General features: G+C 40.0%; 1 protein-coding gene across 1 annotated transcript in view; it reads left to right on the forward strand.

The window, feature by feature from the left end:
• Nucleotides 1–1,577: 1,577 nt before the first annotated feature.
• The window catches only part of neb (nebulin), a 58,091-nt gene continuing 35,017 nt past the window's right edge, over nucleotides 1,578–24,651 (forward strand). The window contains exons 1-54 of the mRNA XM_022740122.1: nucleotides 1,578–1,652; nucleotides 5,824–5,931; nucleotides 6,129–6,236; nucleotides 6,558–6,662; nucleotides 6,760–6,864; nucleotides 7,006–7,110; nucleotides 7,965–8,069; nucleotides 8,867–8,971; nucleotides 9,067–9,174; nucleotides 9,617–9,733; nucleotides 10,121–10,222; nucleotides 10,332–10,439; nucleotides 10,551–10,655; nucleotides 10,790–10,888; nucleotides 11,511–11,615; nucleotides 11,705–11,812; nucleotides 11,961–12,074; nucleotides 12,465–12,662; nucleotides 12,753–12,860; nucleotides 12,952–13,050; nucleotides 13,178–13,282; nucleotides 13,547–13,654; nucleotides 13,821–14,132; nucleotides 14,260–14,466; nucleotides 14,575–14,679; nucleotides 14,795–14,902; nucleotides 14,995–15,306; nucleotides 15,457–15,663; nucleotides 15,765–15,869; nucleotides 16,016–16,123; nucleotides 16,235–16,546; nucleotides 16,716–16,922; nucleotides 17,026–17,130; nucleotides 17,226–17,333; nucleotides 17,422–17,733; nucleotides 17,925–18,131; nucleotides 18,233–18,337; nucleotides 18,464–18,571; nucleotides 18,661–18,972; nucleotides 19,099–19,305; nucleotides 19,391–19,495; nucleotides 19,829–19,936; nucleotides 20,032–20,343; nucleotides 20,445–20,648; nucleotides 21,563–21,667; nucleotides 21,790–21,897; nucleotides 21,990–22,301; nucleotides 22,391–22,594; nucleotides 22,764–22,868; nucleotides 23,321–23,428; nucleotides 23,521–23,832; nucleotides 23,934–24,137; nucleotides 24,307–24,411; nucleotides 24,512–24,619. Coding sequence (XP_022595843.1) covers nucleotides 1,578–1,652; nucleotides 5,824–5,931; nucleotides 6,129–6,236; nucleotides 6,558–6,662; nucleotides 6,760–6,864; nucleotides 7,006–7,110; nucleotides 7,965–8,069; nucleotides 8,867–8,971; nucleotides 9,067–9,174; nucleotides 9,617–9,733; nucleotides 10,121–10,222; nucleotides 10,332–10,439; nucleotides 10,551–10,655; nucleotides 10,790–10,888; nucleotides 11,511–11,615; nucleotides 11,705–11,812; nucleotides 11,961–12,074; nucleotides 12,465–12,662; nucleotides 12,753–12,860; nucleotides 12,952–13,050; nucleotides 13,178–13,282; nucleotides 13,547–13,654; nucleotides 13,821–14,132; nucleotides 14,260–14,466; nucleotides 14,575–14,679; nucleotides 14,795–14,902; nucleotides 14,995–15,306; nucleotides 15,457–15,663; nucleotides 15,765–15,869; nucleotides 16,016–16,123; nucleotides 16,235–16,546; nucleotides 16,716–16,922; nucleotides 17,026–17,130; nucleotides 17,226–17,333; nucleotides 17,422–17,733; nucleotides 17,925–18,131; nucleotides 18,233–18,337; nucleotides 18,464–18,571; nucleotides 18,661–18,972; nucleotides 19,099–19,305; nucleotides 19,391–19,495; nucleotides 19,829–19,936; nucleotides 20,032–20,343; nucleotides 20,445–20,648; nucleotides 21,563–21,667; nucleotides 21,790–21,897; nucleotides 21,990–22,301; nucleotides 22,391–22,594; nucleotides 22,764–22,868; nucleotides 23,321–23,428; nucleotides 23,521–23,832; nucleotides 23,934–24,137; nucleotides 24,307–24,411; nucleotides 24,512–24,619 — 8,247 coding nt within the window. The remainder of the gene's footprint in view (nucleotides 1,653–5,823; nucleotides 5,932–6,128; nucleotides 6,237–6,557; nucleotides 6,663–6,759; nucleotides 6,865–7,005; nucleotides 7,111–7,964; nucleotides 8,070–8,866; nucleotides 8,972–9,066; nucleotides 9,175–9,616; nucleotides 9,734–10,120; nucleotides 10,223–10,331; nucleotides 10,440–10,550; nucleotides 10,656–10,789; nucleotides 10,889–11,510; nucleotides 11,616–11,704; nucleotides 11,813–11,960; nucleotides 12,075–12,464; nucleotides 12,663–12,752; nucleotides 12,861–12,951; nucleotides 13,051–13,177; nucleotides 13,283–13,546; nucleotides 13,655–13,820; nucleotides 14,133–14,259; nucleotides 14,467–14,574; nucleotides 14,680–14,794; nucleotides 14,903–14,994; nucleotides 15,307–15,456; nucleotides 15,664–15,764; nucleotides 15,870–16,015; nucleotides 16,124–16,234; nucleotides 16,547–16,715; nucleotides 16,923–17,025; nucleotides 17,131–17,225; nucleotides 17,334–17,421; nucleotides 17,734–17,924; nucleotides 18,132–18,232; nucleotides 18,338–18,463; nucleotides 18,572–18,660; nucleotides 18,973–19,098; nucleotides 19,306–19,390; nucleotides 19,496–19,828; nucleotides 19,937–20,031; nucleotides 20,344–20,444; nucleotides 20,649–21,562; nucleotides 21,668–21,789; nucleotides 21,898–21,989; nucleotides 22,302–22,390; nucleotides 22,595–22,763; nucleotides 22,869–23,320; nucleotides 23,429–23,520; nucleotides 23,833–23,933; nucleotides 24,138–24,306; nucleotides 24,412–24,511; nucleotides 24,620–24,651) is intronic.

A 24,651-nucleotide genomic window follows, 5' to 3' on the forward strand; every position in this document is an offset into this window, starting at 1 on the left:
GCTTCCAAACCTTTAACTAAAACAGTTGCATTTGCGAACATCACAGCCAACAGATTACCCACTGACACGGGGTGGTACTGTTGTAGTCGGGGTTTACTTTTGTTTCCTTGAGACCCCCACCCCACGTACCCCATCGCCTTCCTCATAACTGTACCGCTGATGCATTAGCCCCAACAGGTGCTCTTTTCTGAAGGGATCACTTAGGTATATTTAGATTTTGAAACCTGAGAGTGCTGCCCTGTGATTGGCTGTGTTGACCACATGATAACCTGGGTAGAAGCTGCAGCTGTGTGCTGTTGCCCAGCGTTTCTCTGGAGGGAAGCTGGGGAGGCTTTGGCGGCTTGGGAGACCATTAAACTTTTAAAATTACTGGTAAGCAAAGAAACGGAGAAAAAGCACAAATATCCATATTTTCTACACCCTGCATGGCTTTCCATCTGCTTGGACATCCATCATTTCCATTCTCTGCTACCGTCTGGATCCAGGAAGACAGCTAATTGAGGAATAAGGACTGTGAAGGCTTTGCTGCACCTTGAAGGAGTAACCAAACATTTCAGAACTGCAAGACTCAAGCAAGATCAGACCAGACTTACCTTTGGATGTTTCTGAAATTGCAGCTGCAGTGTGGCCATTCTGTCTTCTCCTCTTGGCACCTTCATGGCTATTTTGTCCTTCTACCTCAACTGCTCCACCTATTTCTTTTGTTGTTTGACAGAGAAATTTACATTTTAATTCAAAGAGAGGGCAATCAAGTGCTAAAAAAAGGTAGTTAGTATGCCATCCTATATTTAACCTGCAGCCTCAGAAGGCATTGCATCTCCATTTGCTAAACCGAGTCAACCAATCAGGCTGTGGCATTAGCTTACATGTCAAATAGCTGAAGCACAGTTGGGCAGCTGTCGCCAACCTTCAGCCAGGAGGCACAGTTCTTTGAGCTGTGTTGTGGCAAGTGAAGGAGGAGGGGTGGCTGTCACACATTCAAAGGCAGAGGCCTGTTATAATGCACTCAGTGTCTCACCTTCCTAATCTGCCCTTCTCCCTGTGTGATTATTGATTAACACAGCACAGTTTGTGAGGTGTTTCACATATTTGTATCACTTTGTTTAGGAAATCACAAAGTCGGACTATCAGTTTGAGACCCTAGTGGATGGCAAGTGAGGCCTTCTTACAGTCAGGAAATACTGCGGGAATCTTTTGCTGGTATGGCATGCACATTGGTTGAACATCAATATGTTGGTGTTATATTTTTTATAGCATGTGTTTGCTGTTTATTTTTTCTCTTTTTGAATAAGGTAATTGGTTTCAGTGGGGGTGGGTGGCTTTCAGCATCCCAAAATATCTCTGGCGGAGTCGTCCTTTGGTCTCTCACCCCAGTTTATGCAGGTTGAAACTGTAATTCAGTGCCGCTGATACAACATTTAAGTTAACTTTGCTGCCCTGTTGGATTGTACGTTTACTCATTAGATATGCCTTTCAGTTTATAAGGCCAAACTTTGTTCATTCAGGGTTTAAATGAATGCCTCAAACTGTCATCTGTGTTTTTCTGTAGGTTTTAGTACCTCTAAAACCGTCCCAAAATGACGACAATTGTGGAGGAATATGAGGAATATGAGGAGGAGGAGGAGGAGGAAGAGGAGGAGATTGTGGAGGAGGTAAGTGGACATCTTCTCACTGAGTTTTGGACATTAATAGTAAAACACTTTCATTACTATTCTTAATTAGTTTTTGTTGTTTCCAGCCAAAATATGATTGAAAGCTGCGATATAATTTCATTAGATTCAGTAGACTGAAGTTCTCTGCAGGTCCTGTGGCAGGCCCTATGAATAGTTAAGTCAGGGACGATCCAGTCAGCAGTTCATGGAACCGGTCACCCATGTCTGCTGGTGGATCCTGTTTCAGGCAGACGCCTTTTAAAGGGTTTTAAGTCCTGGATTTCCCTCAACAGCCGACTATAAATCAAAACTATTTCAAATTGAAGGGGGAATATTTTTACCAATGTCCTTTTTAAAAGTGCAGGTACTTGTACCTGAGCCCTCGCCTTATGGTACACAGCCCCACAGCATTATAAATGGAGTCTAGTGACGTAATCATTACACACGTTTAAGTATTTTTGCAGCAGGTCAGTATTTATCTCCCAACATATCCAACATTTTGATGAATACATTTTGGAATGCTTCAATACTTTTTAAGATTATGATGTTGTCCTTCCTGTGTAGCACAGGTAGTGCACGATTGGATTACATACAATTTGGGGCTGTGCCAATTTCTGGAAGTTACCATTTTGTCTTTTGCCTCAAGTGACCAGTTGAAATTCTTCTTCACATTTCACTTCATATAATTTGATATTCATCACCAAACCCCAGAAATATTTGTCTACAGATTATGTGATCAAACCTCATACCCCCTAAGATTTCAGGATGTTTTCATTTTGTGTGTGTTGTAATTATTGTGTTGTTGAAGGTCTCCGTGTCAGTGTCCAATGGAAGAGTGAAAGCAGAAGGCTAACAGCTTAATCCCATATTTCCTGGTGAAATAGGATTAAAGATAGCCTTGTATTTGTTCCTACTTAATATTGCTGATATCTTATAGGGGAGTCTGAATGATGTTTTTGGTGACATGGTTTTACCTGAACATACCCATCAATCAGCTGTTATCATTTAACTCCCATATAACATATCAGCCGTGTCAAATGGATTTACCATCTTTACTGCAAAGATGTAAATCGTTTGGGAGGCGGGACAAATGGATAGCCACAAACTCAATACACTCTGATTTCACTAGCACTTTCATCTACACTGTGGAGAAATGTGACATTGTTTTGAGTAAATAGTAAGACGGCTTCTTATTTAGTCTACAGAATGGGGAGAAACATAGTGCTGTTCAGGTCAGATAATATATGAAAATATTCATATGGTTGAAAACGCACAATACCTTCACAAAAGTTTAGAAAGTAATACGAGTAACTTTTATTTGATAAGATCTACATCATGAATCATTATGATCATGAGTATTTTAAGTAAGTTTAATCATTTTCAGGCTTTTTCTTTAATCCAATCCAGTCACCATTGGTGATTTATTATCTTTTCGCACACAGTCACATTTGTTATATGTTGAGTAGTTTTGTGTTTAAGTATCTTTAAAAAAAAAATGACGTAACTTCTCAGGTCAGTAAGGGGTGGAGTGTAGAGTTCTCTGTCTGGCATTCAGACAAATTTAGAAGTGGACATCTATGGCACATTGGCAGAGAGATGGAGCGGAGGGAGAAGTAAAGAGAGAGAAAGCAGGAGAGGGAGAGAGAGAGAGAGAGGGGCAAGTGAGACGAGTCACTGCTGTAAATCACACTCCAAGCGTGTTAACGTCACAGCTAGAAATGTGCTTAGGAGAGGAGGTTGCATGGAAAAACCGCCTGCTGGGTGTTAGGGAGAGGTGGTTTTTGAATTGCTTTGTAGGGATGTGTAATAGAACAGTGTTTCATCTACACCTATGGTTCTCTCCTGTCTGATAGACTCAGATATCGAAGCCTCTTACAAATGTTGATCAAAATGATTGAGATGTTCTTTCGCTCAGCTCTGGTTGTTCCTAGATTTCTGGTAGATTCGAGGGATTATTGGTTAGCTTCCAAAGCCACTTAACTCATAATGTTCAACCTTATGTGACTGTAAATATTTTGCGGCCCAAGTAGAGGGATGCGTAATTCAGACAGGCTGCATGTTAGACGTGCTATTCATGGAACAGTATGCTATGTGTGGGAATACTGTCAGTTACTGTAGCTAGAGGTGCTTGACTTGAAAATAACGTTTCCCCATAAATGGATGGTTTTACCCAAATTACAAGTGGTACTTACTTCAAGTGGGATCAAACCATGCAGAGACGTTTTGGTTATATGCCCAGATTTTGGGATATCCATCTCTGAAATTTCTCCATCCACTTCAGCACAATAAACATGAATGGGATTTCATTTGTGGTTCAAGAGAGGACCATTTAAAATATGTTCAACAACAGCATCTCTTCCCAGAAACAGTGTAACTGTTACTGAATAATCCACAGACACAACTGTAAACAGTTATTTTATGGGACTATTTCTCTAGAGGAAGCTAGTTCCTAAGAAAAACTTGGACAGTATCTTCTGTGGACTATTAAGAAACAAGGACATTATTTCTTGCAATTCAAGTTAAAATCACAAATTAAATCCCATTCACTTCCATTGTATTGGAGTGAAGCCAGAAAACTCAGAGTCAGATGCATTGAAAACCCAAACTATCTGCATGGCCAGGTTTTACTAGAGGTAAGTGAGAAAATATGTTGTTGTTTTTTGTAATTTGGGTGAAACAATCCTTTAAAACCACGAGAGCTGTGGTTGAACAGGCATCAAGATTATAAAGCTGAGTAAACAGTTTGTATACTGCTGTGTGCTGTAGCAACTGATAACAGGAACAAATGACAAATAAGAATAGAATTATCATCATGTGAGCGGCCGGTGTTTATAGACGTGGTCAGAGGATCAAAGATTTAGAGCGGTCAGGCTCACATATCACACAGGATATTAATGCTTCTCTTTCCTCTGCAGAACACTGGCTTAATTAAACTGCAGTCACAATTACAGAATACTTCATCTCTGAGGATTTTACCTTTCTTTCAGTGACACAATTTGAGTGGAGAATGAATCTGTTGAGGGCATGTGAGAACACCTACTAATGTGATGCAGAGTAAAGTGATTTCCCACTTGTTATACTAGAAGTGTCAGTCGCAGTAATTAAAAGGGCGCCAGAGCTGTGGAAAAATCACCCTCGATCCAATAGAAATACTGTTCTGTTTCTCCCATCACTTGTTCTGGAAGTTTTGAAACCCCAGAGTTTGTCCTATATTTGTAATATGTTGAGCAGATTACATCGACGACTGTCACTGAGCACAAGACTCAGTCCTTTCAGGTAATTCACCTCCTCCCAAGGGACAACAGTTCAAACAGTGCAGGATGCCCTCTCTTGTCTTGACAATGGTGCATCCCCCTCCTTGTCTGCATGCCTGTATGGATAATCCGCTGTCTGGTTATTTCATCGAAGACATAGTGTCTTTGGTCTTTATGTGTTAAGCCTTTAAAGTTAGAAAATGACACTAGTAATTAGTAAAAAGAAATCTGCACAAACACAAAACTTTTCCTTTTCAGTAATTACAAATGAATTAGCCATTCTTACATTTTAATGTGACCTCCAAGAGGAAGTGTCGGCTTCTTGGGCAATTAATGGCTTCTGGCACTTTGGTTAATCGTGGCTTCGCTGCCCAAGAGATGAGATACTGTACCCCTCACATGTTGCTCAGCTTGACATTGCATGCGGCACAATGCGCTCATAGATACTGTAGGTGTAACTGTATTTCCATCTCTTCTCTTTTGCTTTGTCTTGGTTTTGTCTGTTCTTCAGTCACCCTTCATCTGACATTATCTCAGTACATAATAATGGCATTATTCTAACTTGCTGACTTCCATGTAGAATGCTTTTTATTCACTTCATTCATAACCCCGTAAGTCTTAACTTGAATCACTTCATTTATTGAAGGTGAGTAATTAGAGTAAGAGGAATGCTGCAGAATCACACAGATTGATATCAATGTGGTCAGAGTTTTTCTCTTGACAATATCAGATCATTATTAAACCAACCAACCTGCATCAAAGTTACAATATACCTGAAATAATCAGTGTGTTTGATGACTGCCTGTAAGTGGATGTAGTTTTACTTCCTCGCCAGTATGCTTTGTGTAATCAAGGAACCCAGACCCTTTTTTTTTTTAGTCGGATAATTAATTGTATTTCCCTCTGTCCTCCTCCAGTCTGGCTTGCCCACCAGGAAAGTCAGGAAGAAGGTCAAGGTGGATACTTCCAAGTTCATGACTCCATACCTGGCTCACAGCCAGAAGATGCTGGAGCAGTTCAGCCACGTAAGAAACGTCAAAATCAGCACCTAACTATAGTTCCTAATTTGTCTGCTATAGCAGTATATAGTTGTTGAAATGAAGTATTTAAAAACATCTAATTACCACCTTTGATTGCAATATTTTTGTGATTTACTTTTACTTCATATATAATAATTTAAGTGGTTGCAGTGTATATCTTTACTGTTGTGCTCTCTCTACAGAACAAGTATCGCCATGCTTATGACGTGTCCAGAGGTCAGCCTCCTGCCCTCACCACTGTTACCCCTGAATTGATCCGCATCAGGAAGGCCCAGGAGCAGCTTAGCGAGGTATTACTGAAGACTGTGGTGCAACCGTCCCCCAAATTATGCTGTCTAAAATTTAAGGATGAGGGTTAGAAGGTTAATGGGAGATTTCTGGTTCTCTTTTGTAAAAATTGCCTAATGAAACAATCCTGTAGGCGGCATGAGGCTGAGTGTGATGGTATGAATGTGGAGCAGAGGTGCCGAACAAATTTAGTTTTGCTTAAATACAGGAATAAAAAAGAGATGAAGATGAAGATAAAAAAAAAAATAAAACTGAATTCCTTGAACTTGATTTGATCTTGCTCTAGTTGTGAATAAAAAAGAAATTACATGTATCATCATCAGGTTAAATACCGCATGGAGGGAAATAAGGCTCGGACGACAAGCATGTATGATGGTGAGGCCAGAGAGATCGCCCACGTCAAGCATGTGTCTGAACTGATCAGCAAGGTGAGTTACCTCAACTTACAAAAATAAAAATAAAAAAATCATTAAAAATATGTATTTGTGACTGTTTAACACCAGTGTTTTTGCTTTTCTCTTCCAGGTTCTGTACAGACAGAAGTGGGATGAGACTAAGGACAGATACCTGCTGCCTCCTGATGCTCCTGAGCTGGTCCTGGCTGTGAAGAATGCTGCTAACTACAGCAAAGTAAGCAATAGCTGAATTTTATGTCCAAAAAGAGGATTTTTGAATAATTAGAATAACATCTCATTGTATGATTAAACTGGATCAGTATCTGCTTATTTTTTAATGTGCATGGAGTAAATCCTGACTTCACTCCTTGTTCAGAAACTTTACACGGAGGCCTGGGACGAAGAGAAGACCATGTTATACCCTTACAGTGACAGCCCAGAGCTGCGCAGGGTGGCCAAGGCTCAGGAGGTCCTCAGTGATGTGAGTTGAATTTACCCTCAACACCCGATTCTCAACAGCAATAAACAAAAACACATTCAAGTCATTTATTTATTTTCAGATAAAAAACGTTTGACTCTAGGTTTTTAATATGACAATACAAACTATGAGAATTTTGTCAGCTGTAAAGGAGTTTTTCTACACTTTATATTGTAGCAGCTCCCACTTTAATACTTGTGATTGCATTAGGCCATAGAGATCAATGATGCAATGATCTATCATGAGAAGGATTGCTATATTGGAATTAAAAGACACTGTTCACTAGCTGAACACAGACATTCTTGTCTAGTTAAGTTATCGCTAAGCAGTTTTTCCATTGATTTTCCAAGAAATAGACTTTTACTGTTCAAGAAATTACCATATACTATATTGATATATGAAATAAAATGAATATACCAAGATGCTATTTTCATAAAAATGAGGTCAGCTGGGGCATCAAGCCATAAGGCAACTTTCTTGGAGTCCTGTGTTTTATCATTTAATTCACCTGGGCAGTTCATGTCTTACATTGACTTTGCTAGCAAATTGCCATTCAGCATCAATCACACAGGCGAGCACATTTCCTCTGCCCTCTATATATTTTTTTTTCAGGGTCCATTTGTTTGTGCTGAGTCAAATGTATCATATGAAACCTTTCCCATTCACACTGCAGGCAATTAAAATGGCCATTTGTGCCCCTCCTTCTTCTTTTTTTAACACAAATGTGTTTAACCTTTTCTGCTGATGTAGGGAAGTCACCAGTCAATGTAGATACGATCTGCACACCAAGGTCAACTATTGATGTTGAAGAATTAACCACCTCAGTAAATTTCAACTCCTGCTGTCTGCCCCTGCAGATTCACTACAAGAAGGGTCACCATGAGCGCAAGGCCAAGTACACCTCTTTGCCTGATCCTCCTGAAATGGAGCTGGCCAGGAAAGCGGACCAGCAGCGCAGTGATGTAAGCAGAACCAATTTAAACTGGCTCTCACACACATTGTTTAAGTGCAAAACAAATATAAGAAATACAAGGAGATACAGGTAGATAAAGTGATGAATCTACCAATTTTATTAACCTTAGATTTAGTCATGCATTAGCTTGACCATTAAAGTAATGCTCCTGAAAACAATATTCAGTGTAAGGTATAAAGAATTAGGAATACTGTGTGTAAGTGTTTTCATACACGCTCAGAGCCCTGTTCTCTGTTAACAATAGTGCGAGCACAGTAAAGTATGCCACAGTGCAATGGGTGTGGCAACACACTTCTGGTATTTGTGTGGCTGAAGGTGTGTGGGTCCCTCACAGTTCACTTGGAAATGGTGTAGAATAACCAGGAATCCACTGTTACACATTATATACATTATCTGCTCCGTGTTGGGGGCTGGTTTTGTTCAGAGCGAGTCATCACAATGCCAAACAGACACAGGAGAGAAATAAATCTCCATGAAAATTATATTTTAGAGGCACAAACCTGCACTTTGCACAGCGCACCTACATGGAAACAGGGACCTCAGAGATCAACCAACCATAAGTCACTGGCCACCTGCTCCCTGATGTTACTGACCACGCTAAGCTGGAAGGGAGAGGCTAACAATAGCTTTAAATTACAGGCATTCCAGTCATTCCCAAAGTGTGTTATCAAACATATGAAGATGTATTACACATTAGCATTATCTATATATCCTCTACACATTACAGCAAGATGTTTCCTCTTCAAAATACATCTTCTAATGTTGATTGTTATTTGTTCTCCACAGCTTAAGTACAAGGAGGATTACAATAAAAATGTGAAGGGTCAATGGTGTGAGACGCCCTACTTCGACGTGGCCACTGCCAGAGTGGCGATGGACAACCTCAGCAATGTAAGAGCTTACTACTAGGAAAGGGGCGGGATTTTCACAATGGTATTATTTTGTCATTTTTCTATATCTTAACCGTCAATGTCATTTCTTTGCAGAGGAAATACACGCAACATTATGAGGATATGAAAGACCAAATTTATTTCATGCAAACAGACACGCCGGTTTACGACTCAAACAAAAAGGCTCGTGTTGCTGCTAGTGAGGTGAGTCCACACAAACACGCACGCACAAAGGTATCAGAGTATTTTTATGGGCACTATCTCATGTGGAAGACACGACAGGGAGTTGACCCCGTGTCTCAGAGTAGAGTGTGACTCAACACAGTGAATCCACTCTGACGCGCTGGTTTGTGCCCACGTATGCACTGCGTGATTGAGAGATCCACATTTGGTTCACTGTCACTACACAAATTCAGTGCGCAGTTTCACCAGTTTCCAGTAACAACATGACAAACTACGTGAAGAGGCCACCCACACATCCACACACAATGCAAACGTGCGTCATTTTGGGAAACGATAAAGACAAACATATTGTTCCACCACGATGTTATGTTATATGAGTGGGTGTATGAACCATGTGAATACATTTGATCAACACACTTTGTTCTCTTCTTACTGACACCAATCTCCACATGTTTGTCTTTAGGTCCAATACAAGAAGGAATATGAGAAGTCAAAGGCACAGTCCGACTACAACACGCTCCCCGCCACTGAGAATCCTCTCCTCCGACAGCTCAGATATGCTGGCACAATCCTCAGTGATGTAGGTGTTTCTGGAGAAAGGAATTTTTCAATCGCAGCTGGTTTTTATTAGAGATGATAGATGAAATTTTGGGGAAAACAAACAATAAAATCATAGAAGTTGTGCAGTAATATTATAACAATGATAATTACTCTTGTTAGACTTCTTGAATGATTGACATAGTTGTGGGTGTTATATATAGAGAGTTTAATATAAAGCTACTGGTGGATTGTTGTATTAGTGGTCACCCTCTTGTATACAGTGAGTTAGTTGATGCCAAAAAGGATTTAATTGAATCAAGTCTTACTGACAGGGAGTGTGTCATCTACTTGAGTTTTAATTTATTTCTGTTATTGATTTTATTTGTGATGTTTCTATTCATCATTTGTTTTTTTATATTCTTTGCAGAAAGTATATAAGGCCAACTATGAGAAATCCAGGGGTTTCAGCATCAACTACTGTAACACGCCCAAGTTTCAGATGGACTCAGTACTTAAACAGTTCACTGACGTAAGAACACTCAGTGAGATACAAAGCTTAAACCAATTACATAAAAACCAATTCTATTATTGTTTTCTTTTTTAAAAACATACACATTTTGATTTCCTTTTTTTTTTAGGCACATTACAAAGATAAGTATGACAATGAGGTGAAGGGCCACTATATCGGCAGCTATGAAGATCTCTACATGCTTCACTGTCAGAAAGTTGAGGAAATGAAGAGCGAGGTAAATCCCTGCATTCACATTTCGATTTTTCTAAATTAAAATCAGTTCTGTAAGAATCATTTAAATACTTCCTTAAATCTTTCCTCACAATAAGTGTATTTTATCTTGCAGCACCAATATAAATCTGACTATGAAGACATCAAAACGAGATGCTTCTACCCTCAAACAGTCACGCCTGAATATGAAGCAAGCAAGAAGCTTCAACAGTGTAACGATGTGAGTAGTCGTGGTTAATAAGATACTTTGGAGTAAAACAGATTCACATTACTCCTCTTTCATTATAATTATACTGTACAACCTAAATATAACTTGTGTCACAATTTTTTTTTTTTATATCTTGTGGTTTGCAGAAAGTTTACCGGCAACATCCAGACACAGTGAAATTTACACAAGTGGTGGATTCGCCAGTTCTGGTTCAAGCCGCCGTCAACGCCAAACAGCTAAGTGACGTATGTACCATTTATGGACCACCTCCTCTTAGTACTGATACAAAATGCATTACCATTAAAATAAGTTGAGTATATCTCAGAAACTCACATTGGAAAGTGATTACTTATCAATATTGCTACATTTGAATTTGTTCATACTCACTCTTTTGTAAATATATAAATAATATAAATCATGTGTGTGATTCATATAAGGTTGCTGTGACCATAATTAGGTTTTATATTGCCTGTGCATTGACTGGAATTGCTACAATCATCAGCTAATGGTCTAGATCAAATTTCTCCTAGATATGCAGATCACCTTAAAATGTGCCCAATCATCCACGTAGCCCAGCTGTCTTTCTGTGGGCACCATGGAAACTGGAGAGCCATCTCTCTGTAGTATAAATAGCAACAAGCATTCATTTGGCCCAGAATAAACCCTGTGATCAGAGAAGGGGCTGGGGAGGCAGAGAAAGGAACAAGTATGTGTCAGATAGAGCCCGGCTAGTACACTGCTGCCCTCCAGTGACAGAACATCAAATAGCACTTTATCTTAACTTGCCTGTTTTCAAATTACTGTACTTGTACAATATGTAATAATGTTAAAGTAAAACTCAATTTTATCACTTTGTTCTTATTGCAGTTGAACTACAAGGCAAAGTATGAAGAAACAAAGTTCAAGTGTAGTCTGCCCCCAGACTATCCCTTCTTCATCCAGTCCAGAGTTAACGCTTTTAACCTCAGTGATGTAAGTAATACTCTACAAATTTAAATTCTGTCAGTTTTAATTTGGTATACATTTAAAATTTCCTGAATTGCATGATTTTCTCCCTGCAGAACTGTTATAAGTACGATTGGGAGAAATCTAAAGCGAAAAAGTTTGAGGTCAGGGGCGATGCCATCTCGATCCTGGCTGCCCGTGCCCACACAAACATCGCCAGTGATGTAAGTATGCTACACTATCAGTCAGTATGGATTTCAGTATTACTTTACTTGCCGTCTTGCTTCGTGTTTCAGTTACTTTTAGTACTCAGTTTGTCAGAGTACTTGTTTCTTAATGTAGTTATTGAAAACCTTTTGTTTTTATTTGCAGGTTAAATATAAAAAGGAGTACGAGAAGAACAAGGGACAAATGGTTGGAGCCCTCAGTATTAATGACGATCCCAAGATCTTGCACTCTGTTCACGTGGCCAAAATCCAGAGTGATGTAAGTCATTAACTTGCTATAAAACTAAATTACTTATATTTCCTGTACTTTTACTTTATTTTTGAACAATCTTTTATTGAAACTTTTGAAAAACTTCTCAAAATAATTTATATTCACTTGCTTTTTTAAACTGATGTTCACTGTTTTGTGAAATTGAGTTTGTTCTTAATATTTTATTTCTGTTTTGTATCGTCATTAATAGTTTCTATTTTGTAAATGTAACTTTGTTATGATCGTGTTTGTTTGATGATTTTAATATGAAGCACTTTTTAAACTTTTGCCTCAAGAAGTGCTATATGAATAAATCTTAACTTATTTACTTACCTTAGTGAGCGATATAGTGACATGAGTCACCCTTCACCTTTACTTATTTACTTACTATCTCCACAGCGTGAATACAAGAAGGACTATGAAAAGATAAAGACCAAGTACCACACACCACTGGATATGTTGTCAGTCACCTTGGCTAAGAAATCCCAGGCCATTGCCAGCATGGCTGGGTACAGGAGCATCAGTACCAACTTCTTCCTGCCCTATGACAGTGTGCTGCTGGACCTGGCCAAGAAAGCCAACGTCATCCAGAGTGATGTAAGTACAGACAGATTTTACAAGGTCTTATGGTTGACAGTTTGGTTGTGACACCCTTTAATTTCTTTTGTTTGTTTTTCTGCATCACAGAACGAATACAAGTCTGACTACAACAGCTTCACTAAAGGTAGCCCATGGGTGACCTTTGGCTCCATGGACGTGGAAAAGGCCAAGAAAGCAGGAGAGATCCTCAGTGAGGTATGTGCGCAACAGCATCACATTAAAAACTACATATTTGATGGTTGGCAGAACATGTCACATAATGTGTTAATTTACTTGTTTCTGACAGAGAAAATACAGACAACACCCAGACACAATCCCCTTCACATCAATTGACGACCACCCCATCATGATGCAGGCCAAAGTCAACCAGCTTCAGAGGAGTGATGTGAGTCATCAATCTCACTGTTAATTCTGCAGAGAGAACTTGGATCTCCTTTTCTAATGTCATTTTTGAGAAGATTGTTTTTATCTTTACTTTGATCTGAGTCCAGCACATGTGACTTTCCTTACAGCGGTTCTACAAGAGAGGTCTTGAGGAGGTTCATCAGAAGTACTCTCTGCCTCCTGATGTCCCCGAGTTCCTCCAGGCCAAGTGCAATGCCTACAACATCAGCAAGGTGATGCATACAAATACTGAGAGATCACATTTAATTATATAATTGAAATATTTTCTCATGGCACATGACAGTAATTTTGGGTACATTTAAATGACTTTGCTCCTAAATCTGATGTTACATAGATATACTGTATATAGGCGTACACACCTGCATATACTGTAGGTGTGAAAGTGTGCGTGTTTAAATATGGGATGGGTCCATGCCAAACTTATTAAGTGTTCATATCTTTTGTTGTTGTTTGTATCTGTAATCTTGTCATTTCAGAACTACTACAAGCTCGCCTGGCAGGAGTTGATTGCTAAAGGTTATGACATGAAGCCCGATGCTATCTCTGTGATCGCTGCCAAAGCCGCCAGACACGCTGCCAGTGATGTAAGTTTTCTGAAAGACTGAGGCAACTCCTCAGAGTCATGGTCGATCTCCACTTTAACTTGCCCTGTACCAAACATGTCTTGTTGCATCATATAATCATTAAAATTCTTTCAATACTAATTGAATTTAATCAATAATTAGAGATGCTACATGCCATGTATTCTAGGTCCAATACAAAAAGGCTTACGAGAAGGCCAAAGGCCACCACGTTGGCTTCCGCAGCCTCCAGGACGATCCTCTGCTGGTTCACTACATGGAGGTGGCCAAGCTGCAGAGTGACAAGAACTACAAGAAGGACTACCACAAGGCCAAGCTGAAGTATCACACCCCAGTGGACATGATGAGTTTGGCTCATGCCAAGCACGCCTCTAAAGTTCAGACCTTCGCTGGCTACAAACAGCACCACCATAATTACTGTCTTCTTCCTGACTCTATGAGTCTCGACCTTGCTCGCAGCATGAACTACAATTCTAGTGATGTAAGTTTCATATTCCTTTGAGGAACATTTGTTCCTTCACCATAATTTTGATAAATACTTAATTGTTGTGGCTGAAGGAAGGTGTTTTCACAGTTACTGATAATTTGCATACTCTTTTACGTTCCAGTATAACTATAAACTGGATTATGAGACCTCAGTTAAGGGAACTGGCTGGATTCCCATTGGTTCCCTGGAGGTGGAAAAAGCCAAGACCGCAGCTGCAGCTCTGGATGAGAAGAAGTACCGCCAGCACCCTGACACCATCAAATTCACCAGTGTTCCTGACTCCATGAACATGGAGCTGGCCAAGGCCAATGCCAAGATCATGAATATGGTGAGGAAGAGGAAACAATAATTTCCTCTTATATAAATCTCATTATTTTCATCTATGTATTCCTGTTTAGAACAGACATAAACCAATCTTTTCAATGTAATTATGCAGAAAGAGTATAAAGCCAGTGGAGAGAAGTTCATGCACACTTACCATCTCCCTCCTGATGCCCCTGAACTGATGCAAGCCAGATACAACGCTGTCAACATCAGCCAGGTTAGTTGCAGATTCCTTATATAATATTTTACAGCCTATCTGCATGTATACAATTTATATAGAAATGAAATCGATGCTATATCTGTAACATAACACTGATTATCTATTTATTTAGAATTACTACACTTATGCTCATCGTCAAGATCTGCTCAAAGGACATCATGTGAAGGAAGATTCTATTCCTATTGTTGCAGCAAAATCTTCCAGAGACATTGCCAGTAATGTAAGTTGTGATTGTTTTATTAATAATACTATTCAGATATTAATGCATTTAGTAGAGTTATTCATAATACCTCATGTTTTTCTTTTATATAGTACAAGTACAAGTTGGCTTACGAGAAGGCCAAAGGCCACCACGTTGGCTTCCGCAGCCTCCAGGACGATCCTCTGCTGGTTCACTACATGGAGGTGGCCAAGCTGCAGAGTGACAAGAACTACAAGAAGGACTACCACAAGGCCAAGCTGAAGTATCACACCCCAGTGGACATGATGAGTGTGGCCCACGCCAAGCACGCCTCTACTGTTCAGACCTATGCTGGTTACAGAAAGATCCCTCACAGCTACTTCCTTCTGCCTGACAACATGCACCTGCAGCGGTGTCGCAACATGATGGAGATTCAGAGTGATGTATGTGTTCCCTTTTCACTCATATAATTGCTGCGTATCCTGTATAATTAAATTGATTTTATACACAATAGCAAAGCAATGTGCACTGTGATGACTTTAAACTCTTCCACAAAATTTTAATGATTATCTTTTTTCGTTATATGCCCACAGAATGTCTACAAATCAGATTATTCCAGCATCTATAAAGGCGCAGGGTGGGTGCCTATTGGTTCTCTGGATGTTGAGAAGGCCAGAGCTGCTAAAGCTGCACTGGATGAGAGAGGCTACCGCCAGCATCCCAGTACTCTCAAATTCACAAGCAAGACTGACGCCATGAACATGGTTTTGGCTCTGACCAACTCGAAGCAGATGGACATAGTACGAATATCTTTTCTTCATAATATGTTGACACATTAATGCGTCTTGGATTCTCCTACAAGGATTTTACAAAACTTCCCTGTTCTTTTTCTTTCCTCTAGGCTGCATACAAAGCGTCTGGCGAGAAGTTCGTGCACACCTATAATCTTCCCGCTGACAGCCCTGAGTTCCTCCAGGCTAAATTCAATGCCCAGACTGTTAGCGAGGTCAGAGCACAATACATTAACTGAAACTCAACGTTAGACCCTGTTTTATCAGCAAACCTGCAAAGCCAAAGGAATATCTTTTGCCTGAAATGCCAAGTGTATATGAGCATCATGTGTGTACCTAACACTTTTCTGTTTATCCACAGAGTCACTACAAGCACAAGTGGCTGGAAGATATTGCCAAGGGATACGACATGAAGCCTGATGCTATTTCTATCCTGCATGCCAAGCACGGCAGACATATTGCCAGCAATGTAAGTAAATCATGGATCTATTTAACACAGTATGTGATCAATACTTTTTTCCAGGTAAGTGAAACATTCACTATTATATATATAACTAATTCATTTTCCTTTTTCTTTTAGGTCCAATACAAAAAGGCTTACGAGAAGGCCAAAGGCCAACACGTTGGCTTCCGCAGCCTCCAGGACGATCCTCTGCTGGTTCACTACATGGAGGTGGCCAAGCTGCAGAGTGACAAGAACTACAAGAAGGACTACCACAAGGCCAAGCTGAAGTATCACACCCCAGTGGACATGATGAGTGTGGCCCACGCCAAGCACGCCTCTACTGTTCAGACCTATGCTGGTTACAGAAAGATCCCTCACAACTACTTCCTTCTGCCTGACAACATGCACCTGCAGCTGTGTCGCAACATGAACACCCAGTCTAGTGACGTGAGTGGCAGTTTTATTCGGGAATTGTTTTCTTTCTGGACCAAAACCATGTTTGAAATGCAACAACACTGATTATACATTGTATATACATGTGCCTCTTTGACACATTTGTGCAAGTTTAAGGGAAAAAAAGTTCACTCTTCCAACTTAACTTGTCTCATGTTTCCAGTGTAATTATAAGTCTGACTGGAATAACTGCGTCAGAGGTATTGGATGGGTCCCTATTGGCTCAATTGGAGTTGAGACCGCTAAAGTTGGTGGTCAGATTCTGAGTGAGCACAAGTACCGCACTCATCCATCCAACTTCAAGTTCAGCAAGCTGATGGACTCCATGGACGTGGCTCTGGCCACTGCCAACAACCAGATCATGAACAAGGTGCAACATGTTTAAATATATAGTGCAAGGTCCCAAAAATTAAATTATAATCTAGCTCATAAACATCATAATTCATTTGTTTTTCTGTTATCTTTATTTACAGCAAGCATACACTGCTGCCTGGGAGAAGGACAAACTGACAGTCCACATCATGCCAGATGCTCCTGAGATTGTCCTGGCCAAGGCTAATGCCCTCAATATGAGCAATGTCAGCCATTAGATTACATTACAAAACTTATTTTTTTACCAATCTAACTTTATTAAATTTATTTCATTCATATGAATCTGTTTCTTTTTCCACAGAAACTTTACAAAGCAGGTATTGTGGAGATGGCCAATAAGGGCTACAACCTCAAAGGAGATGCCATCTCCATTGTGGCTGCAAAGTCTGGTACCAATATTGCCAGTAATGTAAGTTGTAAAAATCTTCCTGTCTTAAATCAGTATTATAAAACAGTAAAGTCTTTGAGAGTGACAAAGTATGTGTTTTCTATCACAGTACAAGTACAAGTTGGCTTACGAGAAGGCCAGAGGCCACCACGTTGGCTTCCGCAGCCTCCAGGACGATCCTCTGCTGGTTCACTACATGGAGGTGGCCAAGCTGCAGAGTGACAAGAACTACAAGAAGGACTACCACAAGGCCAAGCTGAAGTATCACACCCCAGTGGACATGATGAGTGTGGCCCACGCCAAGCACGCCTCTACTGTTCAGACCTATGCTGGTTACAGAAAGATCCCTCACAGCTACTTCCTTCTGCCTGACAACATGCACCTGCAGCGGTGTCGCACCATGAACACCCAATCAAGTGACGTGAGTGGCAGTTTTATTAGGGAATTGCCCTTCTAGACTGAAACCATATTTGAAATACAACAACACTGAATATACACTGTGTGCTTCATTTTCATATTTGTGCAGAAAGTTTAAGTAAAAAAAAGGTTCACTCTTTCATCTTAACTTCAAAACCAATATGTTTCATAACCCTCTCGTCTCATTCTTTTCAGTGTGATTACAAGTCTGACTGGAATAACTGCGTCAGAGGTATTGGATGGGTCCCTATTGGCTCAATTGGAGTTGAGACCGCTAAAGTTGGTGGTCAGATTCTGAGTGAGCACAAGTACCGCACTCATCCATCCAACTTCAAGTTCAGCAAGCTGATGGACTCCATGGACGTGGCTCTGGCCACTGCCAACAACCAGATCATGAACAAGGTGCAACATGTTTAACTGTTGTCTTAAGCACAAGGCCACAAAGATGTTAATAATGTTCATAACCATTATCATTCCTTTGTTTTTTTTGTCTTCCTTTACAGCAAGCATACACTGCTGCCTGGGAGAAGGACAAACTGACAGTCCACATCATGCCAGATGCTCCTGAGATCGTCCTGGCCAAGGCTAATGCCCTCAATATGAGCAATGTAAGGGGGATCATTGAAACTGACACTGCTTGTAATAGTTAATACTGTATATTGTTAATTATGATCAGTCTGTGAATATAAACACTGTTTCATTTCACTGTTATCTTACTTTTATGTCTTTTATAGAAACTTTACAAAGCAGGTATTGTGGAGATGGCCAATAAGGGCTACAACCTCAAAGGAGATGCCATCTCCATTGTGGCTGCCAAGTCTGGTACCAATATTGCCAGTAATGTAAGTTGTAAAAAATCTTCCTGTCTTAAATCAATATCATAGAACAGTAAAGTCTCTGAGAGTGACAAAATGTGTGTTTGCTATCACAGTACAAGTACAAGTTGGCTTACGAGAAGGCCAGAGGCCACCACGTTGGCTTCCGCAGCCTCCAGGACGATCCTCTGCTGGTTCACTACATGGAGGTGGCCAAGCTGCAGAGTGACAAGAACTACAAGAAGGACTACCACAAGGCCAAGCTGAAGTATCACACCCCAGTGGACATGATGAGTGTGGTCCACGCCAAGCACGCCTCTACTGTTCAGACCAATGCTGGTTACAAGCACATTATCTCCCGCTACACAGTGCTGCCTGATGCCATGAACCTGGAACTGGCTCGTAACATGCAGTTCATTGCCAGTGATGTATGTAGAGAGTGTGACCTATATGGAGATTTTAAAACAGAAATCCAAACATTAATGTTTTCATTACTGTATGTAGCTGTGCTGCATTGTGAAGGAATACTCTCTCTGTTGATATTCCCCCCTTAGAACCAGTACAAGAGTGACTATCATAGCTGCGTAAGAGGATTAGGTTGGGTTCCTATTGGATCGCTGGATGTCGAGAAAGCAAAAACAGCCGGCCGGATCTTCAGTGAGTCACAATATCGTCAAGCTCCTAGCAACTTCAAATTCACCAAGGACATGCATTCCATGGATCTGGCTCTGGCCACTGCCAACAACCAGATAATGGATAAGGTACTGAGTCGAACTGAACATGAAATTAATAGAAATGACTTTTCTATTATTTACGTTTGTGAACCAAGTACATTTTGGTTTTTAGCAATCCTACACCAAAGCCTGGGAGAACGACAAGACTTCGATCCACATGATGCCTGATGCAATGGACATTGTTCTGGCCAGAGGAAACAAGAAGAACTACAGTGAGGTACAGTGTTATACCTTCATGTTTCTACGCACTTTCCACAATTATTTCATAGATCTGTTATGATTCATAATGAAAAAAAAAGTTTAAGGCATCAAAAGTGATGATGCTTTAAAAAACAATGCCATGAACAATTTTAATTAATCAATCAATTTCATACAAAGTGCACTTAGCCAAAACCTGAATCAGAGCAGTATTTGGTGTGGCCCACCATGAATTTGGGATAGATCAGACAGATGCTATAAACAGGAAATTGGTACACTACCCCTCAAGTCATTGTATGAATATATTCATTTTAAAGTAGACATGCTTTTCCTTTTTCCTTTCTCTCTTCAGAAACTGTACAAACTGGATAATGAGCTGTCCAAGAAGAAGGGCCATAATTTTCATGCTGATGCCATTGCAGTCCAGGCAGCCAAGGCCTCCACTGCTATTGCTAGTGATGTAAGTGTCTTGTATGGTGTTTCTATACTGTACGACCTATTGTATATAAAATTTCTTATGTTTGGTTATCAAATCTCTCACACTTGCCTCTTTAGTACAAGTACAAGACAGGATACCGTAAGCAGGTCGGCCACCACATTGGTGCTCTCAGCATCCAGGACGACCCTCTTCTCATGCTGGCTCTGAACTCAGCCAAGATCGCCAGTGATGCTCTGTACAAGAAGGACTTCAACAAGTCCAAGACCAAGTTCCACCTGCCAGTGGACATGCTGTCCTTTGAACTGGCCAAGAAGAACCAGATTCAGGTCAACCACGCCAACTACATCACCCGTTTGCACAACTGGACTTGTCTGCCAGACTCCAACGATGTCGTCCAGGCCAGACATGCTTATAACCTGCAGAGTGATGTGAGTATCGATCCTTGTGGAAAGTTACCATGTTCATAAATGTATATTTTTTAAAGTTTAGTGGAACTTTCACTGTAATAAACCTGTTTTGTTTTGTCCAGTATTTTTACAAGGAGGATCTGAAGAATTTGCAGGGTACTGGATGGGTGCCCATAGGTTCACTGGATGTTGAGAAGGCGAAGAAAGCTGGTGAAATCCTGAGTGAGAAAAATTATCGTCAGCACCCAAGCAACTTCAAATTCATAGCCACTACTGAAGACATGCCCATGGTGTTGGCTAAGGCCAATGCTCAGGTCATGAACAAGGTATTTCTTTTTCAGTTACTGTCCCAATATTTTATTTTTTTTCATAACCTTCCTGTGTTTTCTTTGTATTGAGTAACTGCCTCTGTTTGTTTTTTTTCTACACCAAGACATTTATATTATATTTTTGTTCAGTAATTTAAAGATAAAAGCAGATAACATGGCAACATGAAATAGACAATTGATGAAGAATATATTAATTTTTATAACACACATTTGTAGAAGTAGATATAGCTGCTACAGTAGACAAGATAATGACAAATCAGCTCATTTTATCAAACCAGATTTAACATTCTTTAATAGATGAGTGTAATTTACTTGAAACAAACGTCATGTCATGCAACAGACAAGCATTTGATCAATTCAAATTTATTTTATACATTGAATATCTCCTCAATGGTTTTATTATATTAAAAGAATGTGCCTTAGTTTCTCTTGCCTTGTGAAAATAAAATCACATCATCTGCATAAAAAGATGGTACGTGTTCACCATCACCAATGTTTGAAGTTTTGCTATTGCCACATAGGCAGTGTTAGCATTAACAACTGTTTACGCACCAGTCAAGAGGAAATGTTGCGAGTTCAGCATTAACCTTAATTCCGTTACTCACCAAGAGCTGTCTCCAGCTGTGGAAAGCAACATCAATGTTAACTCTTCTCTCTATCACGTCTTTTCTTCTTCTGAAGTTAGCATGCTAACCAGCTAGCCCCAGCCCATCTCATGAGTTTCAGTAGCAACTCAATGTAGCCTCCAATCTCCAATCTCCAAGATGTAGCGCTGCTCAGAGGGCGTATTATAACCTCTTGTCTCGTAAACATAATGATGGATATTTGTCTGAGATCACGATTGATTTAATTGCATGCTGATGACATCATCATCCAAATGTTTAATTTTTGTATGAAAACTTACTTTACAGAAAGCTTACATTGAAGCCTGGGAGAAAGACAAGACCTCCATCCATGTCATGCCTGATGCTATGGATATTCTGTTGGCCAAAGCGAACAAAGTCAACTACAGTGTGGTGAGTGAAACATCGTCAAAAAATTTAAGTTGTTATCATAGCTTCTCAAACAGTATACCTCATAATACACCAGCATATTCCAGAAGATGTTTGAAGATGTTTTGTATTTTTACTTCATACAGAGCAAGTACAAGCAGGCACATGAAGATTCCAAGAAGAAGGGATATGACCTGCGTAATGATGCCATTTCCATCATCGCAGCCAGGGCTTCCAGGGACATTGCTAGTGATGTAAGTTGTTTGATTTCACTCATGATAAACACCGACCATACATTTATTAATATACACATAACCGTGGAACTTTTTTTTCATTTTTCTTCCAGTATAAGTACAAGACAGGATACCGTAAGCAGGTTGGTCACCACATTGGCGCTCGCAGCATCCAGGACGACCCTCTGCTCATGCTGGCTCTGAACTCAGCCAAGATCGCCAGTGATGCTCTGTACAAGAAGGACTTCAACAAGTCCAAGACCAAGTTCCACCTGCCAGTGGACATGCTGTCCTTTGAACTGGCCAAGAAGAACCAGATTCAGGTCAACCACGCCAACTACATCACCCGTTTGCACAACTGGACTTGTCTGCCAGACTCCAACGATGTCGTCCAGGCCAGACATGCTTATAACCTGCAGAGTGATGTGAGTATAAATTTTTAAATTCAATATTCTGGAAAGTTATCATGTTTTTGGAAACTTTTACTGTACTAAATCTGTTTTGTTTTGTCCAGTATTTTTACAAGGAGGATCTGAAGAATTTGCAGGGTACTGGATGGGTGCCCATAGGTTCACTGGATGTTGAGAAGGCGAAGAAAGCTGGTGAAATCCTGAGTGAGAAAAATTATCGTCAGCACCCAAGCAACTTCAAATTCATAGCCACTACTGAAGACATGCCCATGGTGTTGGCTAAGGCCAATGCTCAGGTCATGAACAAGGTATGAAATCATATTCAAAGAATTATTAAGTATAATATGAAACTACTCTATCAATTATATATGGATATGATAAGGAAAATATTTAATCATAAAAATGTAAACATGCAGAGTTCAGTAAGTGTCAGTAAGTGTCAGTAAATTCTCATGTTGTTGGTATGTGTGTCTACAGAAATCATACATCGAAGCCTGGGAGAATGACAAGACGAAGATCCACGTCATGCCTGACGCTATGGAAGTTCTTCTAGCCAAGGCAAACAATGTCAACTACAGCATGGTACGTGACTAATTAAACAGTTATTGTGGTACAGCAACTCTTATTTATGGATTACTTTCAATTAGGGCTCCGAGATAAGACATGAATGAAATCTGCATTTTCATATTGATAAAGACAATTTTCTGATATAGATAAATATCTATCAAGGTTTTTCAAATCACATATAAGATAATGAAGTAATTGTTCAGTGAAATTAACTGTGTTCCACTGTTATGCACCACAACAGACAGAAATCTTTATATGCGTAAAAAAAAGTTAAACTTTCTTTAAACATATTTTTAATTACAGCTTGCCTTGAATAATTAATTTGGATCACAGAAGTTCATACATGGTCGTCATGAAAAGATAAATTTTTAAGTCATAAAGTTATAATGCTGAATTATCACTTAGCCCCACTTACAATGGAAAATAAACATATTTAACATCTGTGGGATGTTTGTGTTTGTTTACAGAAAAAGTACACACAGGCACATGAAGATGCCAAGAAGAAGGGATATGACCTGCGTAATGATGCCATTTCCATCATCGCAGCCAGGGGTTCCAGGGACATTGCCAGTGATGTAAGTTGTTTGATTTCACTCATGATAAACACTGACCATACATTTATTAATATACACATAACCATGGAATTTTTTAAAAATTTCTCTTCCAGTACAAGTATAAGACAGGATACCGTAAGCAGGTCGGCCACCACATTGGTGCCCGCTGTGTGCAAGACGACCCTCTGCTCATGCTGGCTCTGAACTCAGCCAAGATCGCCAGTGATGCTCTGTACAAGAAGGACTTCAACAAGTCCAAGACCAAGTTCCACCTGCCAGTGGACATGCTGTCCTTTGAACTGGCCAAGAAGAACCAGATTCAGGTCAACCACGCCAACTACATCACCCGTTTGCACAACTGGACTTGTCTGCCAGACTCCAACGATGTCGTCCAGGCCAGACATGCTTATAACCTGCAGAGTGATGTGAGTATCGATCCTTGTGGAAAGTTACCATGTTCATAAATGTATATTTTTTAAAGTTTAGTGGAACTTTCACTGTAATAAACCTGTTTTGTTTTGTCCAGTATTTTTACAAGGAGGATCTGAAGAATTTGCAGGGTATTGGATGGGTGCCCATAGGTTCACTGGATGTTGAGAAGGCAAAGAAAGCTGGTGAAATCCTGAGTGAGAAAAATTATCGTCAGCACCCAAGCAACTTCAAATTCATAGCCACTACTGAAGACATGCCCATGGTGTTGGCTAAGGCCAATGCTCAGGTCATGAACAAGGTATGAAATCATATTCAAAGAATTATTAAGTATAATATGAAACTACTCTATCAATTATATATGGATATGATAAGGAAAATATTTAATCATAAAAATGTAAACATGCAGAGTTCAGTAAGTGTCAGTAAGTGTCAGTAAATTCTCATGTTGTTGGTATGTGTGTCTACAGAAATCATACATCGAAGCCTGGGAGAATGACAAGACGAAGATCCACGTCATGCCTGACGCTATGGAAGTTCTTCTAGCCAAGGCAAACAATGTCAACTACAGCATGGTACGTGACTAATTAAACAGTTATTGTGGTACAGCAACTCTTACTTTCAATGGCACATTTAAACGCTTAACGTCTCTGGGATGTTTGTGTTTGTTTACAGAAAAAGTACACACAGGCACATGAAGATGCCAAGAAGAAGGGATATGACCTGCGTAATGATGCCATTTCCATCATCGCAGCCAGGGGTTCCAGGGACATTGCCAGTGATGTAAGTGTTTATGATTTTTTGTTATTGAACTG

This window comes from Seriola dumerili, unplaced genomic scaffold (genome assembly GCF_002260705.1).
Source record: "Seriola dumerili isolate Sdu_G_001 unplaced genomic scaffold, Sdu_1.0 BDQW01000052.1, whole genome shotgun sequence".
In the NCBI taxonomy this organism is placed as follows: Eukaryota; Metazoa; Chordata; class Actinopteri; order Carangiformes; family Carangidae; genus Seriola; species Seriola dumerili.